This window comes from Nicotiana tabacum, chromosome 16, assembly GCF_000715075.1.
Source record: "Nicotiana tabacum cultivar K326 chromosome 16, ASM71507v2, whole genome shotgun sequence".
In the NCBI taxonomy this organism is placed as follows: Eukaryota; Viridiplantae; Streptophyta; class Magnoliopsida; order Solanales; family Solanaceae; genus Nicotiana; species Nicotiana tabacum.
Window position 1 is genome coordinate 116,885,636 of NC_134095.1, and position 14,585 is coordinate 116,900,220.

The window sequence follows — 14,585 nt, forward strand, 5'->3', positions numbered from 1 at the left end:
GCTCGGTTCATAAAGAAGATTTGCGCAACTACACACACTGTCTTCTAAGTCTCTCTATTTCTTAGCATAAACATTGTATTCTCAAGTTTACCAGTGTCATAAAAGATAGGAAGAGTTAGCCGTAAAAGAGAGTTGTGTCAACAATCAAAATATATAGCTACTACATTCCGTTGGTGGTGAACGAGTTAAAACCATCATTGTTGTAACTATTTTTCAAGATCTAAGAGGACCCTTGTGACCCAAGGGAAACTGGACGTAAGTACTCCATCGGTACCGAACCAGTATAAAAATTTCAGTATATTGCTCAGTGTACTATTCTATTTGTACTCTACACGATATCTAGTCGACTAATCTCATCCTTACTCAACTAATTTTAATAGACCACAATTCAACCCCCCCCCCCCTTACTTTCAATCTTAAGCTTATTATTTTATTTTATTCGTTTCATTATTATTCTAATTATTTTATCACGAAAGAACATTTAGACTTTATTTCAATTGATTGAGGCCTTCTATTACAAATTTAATTGATTTAACTTAAAATAAGATTTAGTTTAAACAGTTTGGCACATAATTAAGTAATTACTCCAATAAATTCTAAGTGCTACGGTTTCTTTCTTGCTTATCACCATCCTCACTTGCTAACTTATCTTTTGAAAAGTATTATACATTGTCTAGGAATGATGGCCATCCCCTTAATCAAACACCAAATAACGGTCAGCTGATCCTTCCGGCCATGAAATCAAGTTCCAGCTTATGATAAGGGGTTGCCAGTTAACCACCTGAGAGAATCAAATCCCATTGAGTAGCCATGGATTGCTTCTTTCTAACGTGGTTTCGGATGATTTCAGCGCCGAATCTTCTTCCAGGAGAAACTCCACCTAAAAACCCTCCAAGGAATTGGAGAACACGACGAAGGCCTTGACATCTCAGCAACAAGATTGAAATGACAATATAGGAGCGGTGTTGATGGCATTGACCAGGAGTAATAACACCGGAATACCAAATCCACAAGCTAGGATTGGACAGACCCAGGAGACTCTATTGTCTCTGTGGAGAAATTCCAGAACCGGGGAACTTCCATATCACACTGTAGCTGGGAGGTTCAGGTACATCCGATAATGTAGAATCGCATAGTACTATTCCAAATTTGCAGTAAACTTTGTTAAAACAGATCAAGGAGCAGAACGAGCTCATAGACCATATTCTAGGTGATCCAACAACCATGAAAGCCTAATGTTGTCCATTATCCATAACAAAGAAGTTTAGGATGCCGAATATTCCAAAGTATGATGGAACCTCAGATATACGCGATCACAACAGGAATCAAGGGGAATGATCTCACTAAACAGAAGTTTGAATCAGTCCTTATCAATAAGTTCAAAGAGACCCTCACCAAAGGGGCTCTAACCTGGTATTTTCATTTACCCGAAAACTCTATTGGATCTTTTTCTAAACTTGCAGATATTTGTTTTCTGGAACCAGAACAAAGAGCTCATTAATAGATTTTATTATACACGTGTTCTAAGTTGCTCGGACTCGGGTGCAGGTATCCGATACGGGGACGGATCCGAGTATCGGATTCGGCAAAATCTAAATTTTAAGATTGAGGGTACGGATCCGAATATGAATACGGGTGCGGGGATTCGGCTAATAAAAAATAGAGCTATAAAAATATTGTAAATTTTGAGAGATATTCTGTGAAAAACTTACATGAATATTGTAGAATTCAATCTTTCATTCTCCATGATGGACATTATTTGTCATTCTCCTAAATCTGTTTTATTTTTTATTTTGAGAAATAAAAATCTCAATTTTTCTTCCAAATTTTTCGATGGACTCTGGTCAAAGTGTCCGAAGTCAGTTGACTGAATCAGGGACGTATCCCGCTCCCACCCCCGTCTCGTATCGGGATGGGGACGGCACCAAAATCGAAGAGTCCGCACAACTTAGCATGTGTTACTGCTATTAGAGATACAAGGAAGTTTGCAATTTTTCTTCGCTAAACACATCTAACTTTTGGTACTACCACCACTGAGGTATTTATATTATTTGTTTTTAGTTGAATGACAATATCCGAACTCCAAAAAAGGTGTATGGATCATAAATTACAGGTAGTGAAATGCATACAAAATGGATCTCTTGAAGAAGCATAAGACATGGTAGAAAACAGAAATATGTTCATTTATGAAACCATACTTAAACAGTGTAGAACTCACGATTTTGATATAAATTACAGGCAGTGAAATGCATACAAAATCCAAGTCATGAAATTTTGGTCACCCCAAACACAACAGACATAGAAATACTAATTAGGCTAGCTAGGCAATGGAAACACGCATCGTTTAGCGCCTGGATATCGCGACAGCTGACAAAATGATAAGGAGAACAAGAGACGCCATCGCGCCAAAGGAGCCGATGAGAGAACCAGCAGAACGCTGGCAGAAATCTGTATACTGTTGGCAAATGGAAAACCAGTTTGCAGAAGAATTCCCATTATGTGCTAAATACACAATGGCGGCGGCTGCAGAAGCTCCAGATGTGAGAAGAACCAACATTATCTTCAAAAGTTTCAAATGTCAGACATATAATAGATATCAGTATTACTCAATAGCTTTAGCAATTCATGGGGAAAATCGTGTACACTTTTGTAAACGGACTTTTATATTACCAGGCCATTTAAAATATCATTTGTCCATAATTAGTGGAGCTACTTAATAAATAAAGCAACCTACTGTAATGTAAAAAATTGCAATTTTTTTTTGCATATATAAGTTAAATCTGTTAATAGTCTGTATTCGAAAAATAAATTTTGGAAACTTTAACAAAGAAAAACAGAAATAAAGAAGAAGCAGATATCCGAGTCCACTGAATTAACAGTGTTTCTTTATAGAACTTAATCACCTCCTAGTACCCGAGATTTAGAATTATTTACTCCCATGATAGAACGGATAAACTATACTGGTGTAGCATTACTACAAACACCAATGTACAACGAACACAAATGGCGGCATTGAATCAAAGTTACTTTGTTTTTGTAAGAAAAACAATGCAGAAAGGAAGAAGAGATTTCAGAGCTTTCATAAGGAAAATTTGAGTGAATGGTCTGGTTTTTATAGGCAACTGGTTGGGTTCAAACCGATGAATTGCAACTCTTCGTTTAAGGCTGTAACTCAATAAAGATATTTACGCAAACCGTCAATTTCAAATTTTAAAGGGAAAATAAAACAGGAGGAAAAATTAAATTACACAAACGGTCGATTTGGATTTAAAATATTAATATAGTCTTAAAATTTAACAAGTAATTTGGTTCAAAAAATTAATCAATCAAATTATTTGACCAAATTTAAAGCCGAAACCGAAGCTGAGTGACGAGGACGGCGCGAGGCTTGACTTCTTTTCAACTCTTTAAGAGTTAGAAGAAGTGTATTCATATATATATATATATATATATATATATACCCGATAAATGAGCTTTCCTCCTCCAATATGGGACAATGTTCTTTGTAAAGGAGGAAAATTGAAATATTTCATTTTTTCCCTTCATTTCGCATTCACACTATTTTGAGCCAAAAACCCAATAAAGTTACTAAGTACTTGTACTTCCTCCGTCTCATATTAACAGTCTGGTTATTAAAAATAGTTGTCTCAAATTATTTGTCACTTTAGAAGTTCAAGACAAAATTGATTATTTGTTTCCTTTTTTACCCTTAGTAATAATTATTTTTGAAAACTACAAACACCTCAATTATAAATAACTTTGTTCAAATATCGATGAAGAAAGATTAAATATTAAGACATGAATAAGGGTAAAGTTGTCAAAATCTCATCCTAATTATTTTTTCTCAAGGGATATATACAAGATAATCATGATAGATAATATGAAACGGAAGGAATAGTAAAATAAGATAAAGAACAAGAGAATCTATTACCGCGTCTAGGAAGATGAGCAAAATCCGACTTTTTCCTGCTCTGCTCCTCATAATGTGATAGATGGAAAATGGGAGAGAAAGAGCAAGATAGGCACAGATTATTGCATTCACAATCACGAACAACCTTTGTTTTACCACAAAAAAAAAAAAAGAGTTAACCTTCTTTATACATATGCATCGAAATAAGAAATGTACTGTTATATCTCACATAATATACAAAGATGGACCTACTTAAATGTGTCAAAGTCATCATATTGAGCCGAGAATTGCACAAGCTGTGTGACAAAAGGAAGAGTTTGCTCAGCAGTTCCCATTGCCACAGCACCTGCCAATGTTCCAACAATTGCAACAATACGCAAAATGAGATCAAATACAGATAATCCTCTGTTCACTCCATGATGTCCTATAGCCTTAGATGCTTCTCCAGATTCAATCGATACCGCCTTCATCATTCCTCTAGCTCAAGTTTCTCTATTCACTGAAATTTTCTGTATATATGATTTGTAAGCTTGTAATAAGTACTTCAGATTGAACATTAATTTATAATATGGATACTAAGTGCTTTAGGTTTTGCTGACATCTAACCTATGATCTGGTCAAATTATTTGATCATTCTTAAAGTAGCTAACATATGCACTCAGATTTCCAAATCCTTTACCTGCTCAACTTTCTCCATAATAAGTACTTAAAGAATAGACAGGAGTTAAGACAATGTTCACATTTTCCACATTATTAGTGTAGTTTAACCTACTATATCAAGTTAGTGGATATTTATTTTAATTAGGCTACCAATTAGTAATAATTATTATAGAGTTTTATCTTTTAAGTACAGATAAATGACCTAATTATGTAAATATTTTCTATATTGCTAGTGCATAGAACTTAGACTCAGAAAGAAAATGATAACAATATAGTGGCTAGAAATTGGCAACATTTTTTACCCTCAAGTTATTTGGCTTCTAATTTCTAGCCTACTTATGATCCTTTTCTGTTACACTTCGGTCAAAAGATAATATAGTCTAATTAACGTTTTGTCCTAGATAGAGCAGGGTCTCTTGCTTATCATTATATGTTTTTGGTCAAGAGTGAGGTGGCAAAAGTAAATGCTTTAGGTAGTGGGAAATAAAGGTTGACTTCTTGGTCAGTTGAGTTTAGTTTCAGTTGATTTTGGATTAGGTGTAAAAATGTGTTTGAAACTGCGAAAAGAAACATGAGAATCAGGGACGATTATTTCACTTCAAAATACAAGAAAAATCAATGATTTATAACACTTGGCTGACCATTTTGACTAAAAATGTGAAGAAACAGAAAAAAAGAAAAAAAAAAGTATGGAGCAGGTCAAATCTAGTAGACTTGCTAATCTGAACCTTTTTGTTTTCATCTATGACGGTGCTCTGAAATTTTTTCTTCTTCATGCTGTCATAGATTAGTTAATTCGTTCAACTAGGTGCTCTGAAGCTGTTTAATTTGCACTGCCATGAGTGATGCTTAATGACATAAGTAAATAGAACAATTATAAATTTGAAATACTTTAATGTTGTAATTTGATATCTTGATTTTTCAATTCCTATTTCCCTAATCTGTTCCGTAAGTTTAAAATATCAAAGCACAAACTTAATGAAAGCTAGATTCCCTCCTTTTCTGTCCTCATACGGTAGGGGTAAGATTGACGTACACACTACCCTCTTCATATCTTATTCGTGAAATTTTACTGAGTTTTTTGTTGTTGTAGTTTGACGAAAGTTGGAGTATAAGAAGGAAAAAAATACCTTTGAAACGCGGGGTCTACAACATGTTATAGATATTTATGCAGCTATAAATTATTTTAAGGGTAAAAGAAAAAAATTATTTTTAAATACAAAAAACTATTATTTTTTTCGGGACAAACTAAAAAAGAAAATGCATTACATTAACTTGGACAGAAGGAAGGAGTAATAAACTTTGAGATTTGTTTTGACTTTTTCTTGTCGAGAATTTTAGTTTTTATATTTACAATATTTACATTTATCATATTCTTTTTCTTCACCTGTTTTGCGACCTTTAGTGATAGATTATATTTCGATAATTCATTTTATTTTTGTCGCTTGTTTCTGGGATAGTGCCTGCGTAGTCACTCCTAAATTATAGTGGCTTTGGTAAACGATGATAGGGTAAGGCCTTGTCCTCGTGAGTGTCAGCACGGGAGGGGGGATAAGGGCTAAGGGAGCTACTAGGATGAGAGTGGGGTCTTGGAACATAGGAACTTTGACTAGAAAAACTGTGGAGTTAGCGAAGATTCTCGAGAAAAGGAGGATTAATATAGCTTGTGTACAGGAGACTAGGTGGCTAGGAGATAAGGCGCGGGATGTGGACAGGTTCAAACTATGGTATTCTAGGAAGGTGGGGGCAGGAACGGGGTAGGTATCTTGGTTGATATTAACCTTTGTGAACTAGTGGCGAAGGTTAGGAAGGTGAATGACAGGCTGATGACTATTAAGCTAGTTGTTGGAGGTTTTACTTTGAACTAATCAGTGCGTACACATCCCAAGCAGGCTTGGATGAAGAAGTCAAGAGGCGTTTCTGGGAGGATTTGGATGAGATGGTGCGTGGTATCCCGCATACCGAGAAGATTTTCATAGGAGGAGATTTCAACGGCCACATTGGAGCGACGTCTAGGGGGTATGATGATGTGAATGGTGGCTTTGGTTTTGGAGATAGAAACGAAGGAGGAACGTCTCTGCTGGACTTTGCTAGATCATTTGATATGGTGATAGAAAACTCGAGTTTCCCGAAGAAGGGTGAGCACTTGGTCACCTTTCGGAGTTCAGTGGCCGAGACTCAGATTGATTATTTACTCTGCATGAAGTCTAATAGATGTCTTTGCACGAATTGCAAGGTCATACCGAGTGAGAACCTCTCAACCCTTCATAGGCTCCTAGTCATGGACCTTGAGATCACGAGGAAGAGGAGGGGGAGGGCGATGTATAGCCAACATAGGATCAAATGGGGAGCCTTGATGGAAGCTAAAGCGCAGGAGTTGGGGGTCAAGTTGTTGACTATGGGGGTTTGGAGAAGAAGTAGGGATGCAAGCGCTATGTGGACCTCGACTGCGCAGTGCATTAGGGAAGCCGCGAGAGAGGTGTTAGGGGTCTCAAAGGGTAACTCTAGTGGTCACAAGGGAGACTGATGGTGGAATGGAGAGGTAAAAGGAAAAGTGTAAACCAAGAAAGCAACGTATCTGAAGCTAGTGGAAAGTGTAAACGAGGAGGAGAAGAGGGCGAATAGGGAGCATTATAAGTTGGCTAAGAAAGAGGCAAAGCTAGCAGTTACGGCGGCCAAGACTACATCTTTTAATCGTTTGTATGAGGAACTCAAGGGCCGAGGTGGGGATTAGAGATTGTTCAGGTTAGCCGAGGTGCAAGAAAGGAAGGCACGTGACTTGGATCAAGTGAAGTGTATCGAGGACGAAGAAGGTAGAGGTTTGTTGTAAGAGGGGCTTATCCGTCGGAGATGGTAGACCTATTTCTATAGTTTCTTGAACGAGAAGGGGGACGAAAGCATTGTACTTAGTGATTTGGAACTCTCCAGGAGTCATTGTGACTTGGGAATTATAGTTGGATTAGTGTTGATGAAGTTGAGGGGGCTATGCGTAAGATGAGCAGGGGCAAAATGATCGGTCCGGATGAAATCCCGATGGAGTTTTGAAATAGTGTGGGCAAGATAGGCTTGGAGTGGCTCACTAGGTTATTTAATATCATTTTTAGAATGAATAAGATGACTGAATGGTGGAGGTGGAGCACGATGGTTCCTGTATACAAGAACAAAGGTGATATCCAAAATTGCAATAACTATCAGGGTATCAAGCTGCTTAGCCATACTATGAAAGTCTGGGAGAGAGTGGTACAACTAAGAGTGAGGAGTAGTGTGTCTATTTCCGAGCACCAGTTCGGGTTTATGTCGGACGTTCGACTGCAGAAGCCATCCACCTTGTTAGGAGATTGATGGAGCAGTATATGGAGAGAAAGAAAGACTTGCATATGGTGTTCATCGACTTAAAAAGGCGTACGCTAAAGTTCCGAGGGAGATTTTGTTGAGATTTTTAGAGGCTAGAGATGTACATATTGCCTACATTAGGTTGATTAAGGACATATATGATGGAGCAAAGATCCGGGTGAGGCTGGTGGGTGGGGACTCGAACCATTTTCTGGTGATGATGGGGTTGTATCAGGAGTCGGCACTCCGCCCTTTTTTGTTTGTTCTGCGATGGACGTACTGACACACCACATCCAAGGGGAGGTGCTGTGGTGCATGCTATTTGCAGATAATATTGTATTGACTGACGAGATGCGAGGCGGTGTCAATGCACAATTAAAAGTATGGAGGAAGACCCTGGAGTCTAAAGGTTTCAAGTTGAACAGGACCAAGACAGAATATTTGGAGCGTAAGTTCAGTGGCGAGACTTAAGGAGGGGAAGTGGAGGTGAGGCTGGACTCACAGGTCATCCCTAGGAAATGAAGTTTTAAGTACCTTGAGACTATTATTCAGGGGGATAGGGAGATTTATGAAGATGTCACACATCGTATTGGGAGGGGGGAGTGGATAAAATGGAGACTCGCTTTCGGTGTTCTGTGTCACAAGAAGGCGCCATCAAAACTTAAAGGTAAGTTATACATAGTGATAGTCAGACAAATGATGTTGTATGGGGATAAGTGCTGGCCACTCAAGATTATTCATGTCCAGAAGATGAAGGTAGCAGAGATGAGGATGTTGAGATGGATGTGCGGGCACACCAGGGGTAGATAGAATCAGAAATAAGGTTATTCACGACAAGGTGGGTGTGGCCTTTATTGAGGACAAGATGCAGGAAGCGTGTCTTAAGTGGTTTGGTCATGTGATGAGGAGGATCAGAGACACCTCGATGAGGAGGTGTGAGAGGTTGACATTGGAGGGCCTACGGAGAGGTAGAGGTAGGCCAAAAAAGAGGTGGTGAAAGGTAATTATGCAAGACATGACGCAGCTTCAATTGACTAGGGACATGACCCTTGATAAGAAGGTATGGAGACCGAGGATTAGGGTAGTAGATTAGATAGTCTAGAGTGTTCATAACAGTAGTTTTAACACGCAGTCTCGTTTCTGTTGGTAGTAGGTTTTTATGAGTAACCGTTGTTTTCTTTCATTGTTGATGACCTTACTATCTTATTGTTTTTATTCTGCTTTTATATGGGTTTTTGGTACTGTCCCTTCTTTTCTATTGTTTTTCATTAATGCGGTGCTCATGTTTTCCTGAGCCGAGGGTCTATTGGAAGCAGTCTCTATATCCTCACAAGGTAGGGGTAAGGTTTGCGTACACACTACCCTCTCCAGACCCTACGGTATGAGATAATACTAGGTATGTTATTGTTGTATACTTGTATATAACTTGAAAGAATTTGAATTAAAAAAAAATGAAAACGATTAACACGTTAAAAAAGCCAGTAAAGGGGTAATGACCTGGAGTGACCTGACCTGACCCAACCCAATAATAATGAGAAAATGGCCCGTAGATTTGTCCGCCCAAAGAAAATGTGTGGCCCATTTATAAATAAGCAGCATTGTTTCATTTTCACAGCTGCGCGTCAGTCACTGTTCATCCTAAGTTGCAGGTATCTCGGTTCTCTTCTTCCTTTTATTATTATATTATTACTGGTTATTCTAACCGTGTTTTCTTAATTACTCCTAAAATTTAATTTTTCTTCTTAGCTGGTCAGTGACATTCAGTCGTGTTGCCTCTTCTTGAGTTTATTTATGTTGTTTTCTCTGTTTTTAGCTTCATAAAAATGAACTGAGTTGGGTTACCTAGAAAATGATATAATCTGGTACTGTACTTAATTTGGAGTGTCATGGTTTTCAATTTGATCACAATTTTTTAATTGTGAACACAAATCTGTTCTTGAAATCTAAAACTGAATGGTTAAATTCTTGTATTTTGAACTCTATGTTTTCTTCATGACAGGCGTTTGTTTGTGGATTTTTTTAGTCATTTGCAGAAATTTGTTTGTGTTTTCAAGTAAAATTTGTCTCCCCAAACAAAATAAAATCAAGCTCATTTTCTCAAGTCGTTTGTAAGTGTATAGCGAGTGAATCTTCAATTATTGCCCAAAACATTCAAAAGCTACAACTGTCCAATAGAAACTCATTTTAATTTAAACTTTTAATTAAAAGTAAATTTTTTAACGGCCATCTTCTGGTGTAACCTAAACTCAAATGATTTATTTGCTTGTATGCGGTCGAAATCGGGTTCGTCCATTGAGTGACCAATCGAGGCTGAAACATGGCAGGTCAAAGATCGAGCTCAGGTTATATCGAACCAACGCGCATAATTAGATCGTCGAGCTCGTGACCCAGAGACCGAACAAGATCGAGGGAAACTTGCCAAGCCAAATAATGAAAAGTTGAAATATCCGCAATCGGTCGAAGATCATGGCGGAAATGTCAACACGTATCAAGAAGAGGCCGATTAATTAACAAATCATAAGATTTTTTTAACTTGCATAGAATTGTACCAAGAGTAGAACATCCCTACTATATTGGGGGAGGGGGTCCTGATCATTTGTATGACATGGTAACACGCACAAAGAAAGCAATTATACTGATCATTTCTAATTCTTATCATCTTGTTGTTCAGTTCTAACATTAGTTGAGACGCTTCTTGGCTCGAGGGTGATCAAACTCAGAGGCTAGGGTTGTTCAATTTGTGTGGTTTGCATTTATTTTCTTATCGTTAATTTCAATATTACTTTTTCTTCTTAATTTGTATCAAGTTATATCACGTATCCTTAAAACTGCGTACAAATTCAATTGTTATCCAATTTTAAGGGTAAACAGTTTGGCGCTCACCGTGAGACTAAGGATAATAGTGATTACCTAGTATAAACTTTCATAACACACACTATTTTACAATTATTATTTGGAGTATCTTTGATTCCAGGACCAAAATGTCAAACTCTCAGTCAGCACCCCTACACGTTGACAATGATTTCGGCCACCATGGTGCTTCTTCATGTGCCTAAGAAGCCGAGGCAATCTCGATTGAAGTCAATTCAATATTTTTTTACTCAATCTTCTTTATAGAAATAACACCTTTTTTCAAAAATAAAAAAACGCTAACGAGATCTTTTTTTCTCCAATGACAAAGGAACTTACGAGCGGGGCATTTTCGGAGACTAGCCTATTCAAGTTCTGGTTCCAATTTCAGAAAGTTCAGATTCTTATTGCCACTACTTAGCATACACTAGTTAAAAGGTTAAATGGACAACAAGGAATGACGTACCCCGATTGGTCTCGATGGAGTTCTAGCTGTAGATCCAATCGATGTCAGTTCACATGTAGCCATCAACGCAAATTTGGCTATCGATCTCGAGGGTAGCTTCCGTGGGTGATCTTCGAAATGTTGCAGGCTCAACAGGCAGCGATAGCCCAGCTCCAAAACCAGAATCACCCACCGAGTAGAATCAAGCTTGAGCCGTCCTAGGAATTCATCTACAGGGTCAAATTGGTTTCAAGGAAATCGGACGAAAAAGAATCGGAGACCAATCCTTCAATAATGAAGATTCTCGAAGAGCTAACAAAATGAATTGAGTTGGGGGAAAAGAAGATCAAGGCAAATGACAAGAAGGTGGAAATTTACAACTCTAGGGTCGATCAAATCCCGAGGGCACCATCGATATTGAAGGCTCTGGACTCCAAAAGTTCGTGCAAAAACCTTTCCCCTCGAGCGCGGCTCCCAAGTCGATTCCCAAGAAGTTACGCATGCCGGGATTCCTAAATACAATGGAATGACCGATCTGAACGAGCACGTCACCTCTTACACATGTGTTATCAAAAGGAATGATCTAAAGGATGACGAGATCGAATCTGTCTTGCTAAATAAATTCGGAGAGACCCTGTCAAAGAGAGCTATGATATGGTACCACAATTTACCACCTAATTCTATTGACTCGTTTGCTATGCTTGTAGATTATTTCGTAAAGGCACATGCTGAGGTCATCAAGGTTGAAACCAGGAAGCCAGACCTTTTCGAGGTAAGGCAGAAGGACAACGAAATGCTCAGAGAATTCGTGTCTCGATTCCAAATGGAACAGATATACCTACCACCGGTCGCTGGTGATTGGGATGTTCAAGCTTTCACCCAAGAACTCAATGTTTGAAGCTCAATGGCTTCGCATCAGTTGAAGTAGAATCTAATAGAATACCCGGTTGTTACTTGGGCCGATGTGCATAATCGGTATCAATCAAAGATCAAGGTCGAAGACGATCAACTTGGGCTTATTTCGGGTCTGTTTATCCTATCAGACCCATCAATAGAATCAAGAGGGATATTGACCGAGAATTGAGGTTGAATAGAGATCGATATCAGCCGTATAATGGAGATCGTAGGAGAAGCGGATCTGGGCAAAATTCTGCACAAAATAAAAGGAAAAGTGATCGAGGAAAGAGCTCTCGAGGGCTCATAAGCAGGAACGGTTTCGACAAAGCTATCAGACCTAAAGAAGCACCACGGTTATCAGAGTACAACTTTAATGTTGATGCAGCTGTCATCGTATCAGATATCAGATGCATCAAAGATACCAAATGGCCTCGACCTTTACAAACCATCCAGCCCAAATGGATCCTAACCAAATATGTAATTATCATTGCACTCATGACCACAACACGGAGGATTGTCGACAATTGAGAGAAGAAGTAGCCCGGTTATTCAACAACGGGCACCTTCGAAAATTTCGGAGCGACTGTGCCAAGAATCATTTCAGAAACAGGGATTCCAATAAACAAAACGAGTAAGAAGAACTCAAAATTTCATTCATATGATCATCAGAGGGGTTGATGTTCCTCAAGATCCAATGTTAAAGTGAACCAAAGTATCAATCACAAGGGAAAAATGAACCCGAGATTATAGACCAGAAGGAACTTTATCTTTCAACGACGAAGATGCAGAAGGAATCATGCAACCCCATAATGATGCACCGGTAATATTTGTACTCATGAATAAAACTCAATTTAAACGTGTGTTATTGATCTAGGTAGCTCGGCCAACATCATTCGATCGAGGCTCGTAGAACAACTCGGCTTACAGGACCAAATCGTGCCTGCTGCCTGAGTGTTAAATTGATTCAACATGGCTTGCGAAACTATTAAGGGAGAAATAAGGTTACCTGGGCACGGGGTTAACTCCCGAGCTCAGGAAAAAGCTCATTCAATTTCTTACAGCTAACATGGTTTGCTTTTCTTGGTCCCATCTCGATATGACGAGGATCCCACCAGAGATCACTGCTCACAAGCTGAGCCTGGACCCAAAATTCCATCCTGTCAAGCAGAAAAGGATACCCCAATCCGAGATCAAGCATACTTTCATCAAGGACGAAGTAACTAAACTCCTTAAAATAGGGTCCATCTGGGAGGTCAAATACCCGGAATGGTTAGCAAACGTAATAGTAGATCCTAAAAATGGGAAAAAACTGAGAATTTGTGTGGATTATAAAGATTTAAATAAGGCATGCCCCAAAGACTCTTTCCCTTTTCCTAACATCGATCGCATGACTGATGCCACAACCGACTACGAGATCCTCAGTTTTCTTGATGCCTACTCCGGGTACAACCAAATTTGAATGAACCCGGATGATCAAGTAAAGACCTCCTTCATCACTAAGTATGGCACATACTGCTATAACATAATGCTATTTGGATTAAAAAATGCTGGTGCCACTTACCAATGCCTAGTAAACCGAATGTTCGAAGAAAAATAAGAGAAATCCATGAAAGTTTACATTGACGATATGTTAGTTAAGTCCCTGCGAGCAAAGGACCATTTAAAGCATTTGTAGGAAACCTTCAGTATATTGAAGAAGTACAACATGAAGCTGAATCTAGAAAAGTGTGCGTTCGGAGTCGGATCAGGTAAATTTCTCAGGTTCATGGTGTCCAACCGAGGAATCGAGATCAACCCCGACAAGATCAAAGCTATCGAGGTTATCACGGTAGTGGATAATGTGAAGGTTGTACAAAGGCTGACCGGTGCCACCCTAGGGCAATTCATCTCAAGGTCCTCCAATAAGAGCCATCCATTTATCTCGTTACTGAAGAAGAAAAACAACTTCACATGGACCTCGTAATGCCAACGGGCCTTAGAAGAACTTAAGCGATATCTATCGAGCTCGCCACTACTTCACACACCGAGGGTAGATGAACCACTATACTTGTATTTAGTAGTATCGAAAATAGCGGTAAATGGAGTCCTAGTTCGGGAAGAACAAGGTACGCAATTTCCGATTTATTATGTTAATAGGACCTTAGGTGAGGCCGAAACTAGATATCCTTACCTAGAAAAATTGGCACTCGCTTTGCTAAGTGCCTCTAGGAAACTGAAACCATATTTTCAGTGCCATCTTATATGTGTTGTAACAACCTACCCGTTATGAAATATAATGCATAGACCCGAATTCTCCGAACGATTGGCCAAATGGGCCGTAGAAATCAGTGGGTATGCTATTGAATTTCAACCCTAGACAACTATTAAATATCAAATTTGGCAGATATTATGGCCGACTTTACGTCGCCCCTAATACCCTAAGTCGAAAGAGAGTTGTTGGTAAACTCGGGGACGTCTTCGGGAATCTAGACCCTCTTTACGGACGGTGCC

General features: G+C 38.8%; 1 protein-coding gene across 1 annotated transcript; it reads right to left on the minus strand.

The window, feature by feature from the left end:
• Positions 1–2,159: 2,159 nt before the first annotated feature.
• Positions 2,160–4,441, minus strand: LOC107776990 (casparian strip membrane protein 2-like). The gene is made up of 3 exons (XM_016596949.2): positions 4,163–4,441; positions 3,932–4,055; positions 2,160–2,560 (listed from the first exon to the last, which is right to left on the minus strand). The coding sequence occupies exons 1-3, from the start codon at positions 4,381–4,383 to the stop codon at positions 2,345–2,347; spliced, it is 561 nt and encodes a 186-aa protein (XP_016452435.1). The 5' UTR covers positions 4,384–4,441; the 3' UTR covers positions 2,160–2,344.
• Positions 4,442–14,585: the final 10,144 nt, after the last annotated feature.

Excerpts from the sequence above, each read along its gene's own strand:
- LOC107776990 (XM_016596949.2), bottom strand. The coding sequence starts at position 4,383 with ATGATGAAGGCGGTATCGATTGAATCTGGAGAAGCATCTAAGGCTATA. Across the intron at positions 4,056-4,162 it reads GATGACTTTGACACATTTAA|GTTGTTCGTGATTGTGAATG; the intron begins GTAGGTCCATCT and ends GGTAAAACAAAG. Across the intron at positions 2,561-3,931 it reads TGCTCATCTTCCTAGACGCG|ATAATGTTGGTTCTTCTCAC; the intron begins GTAATAGATTCT and ends AAACTTTTGAAG.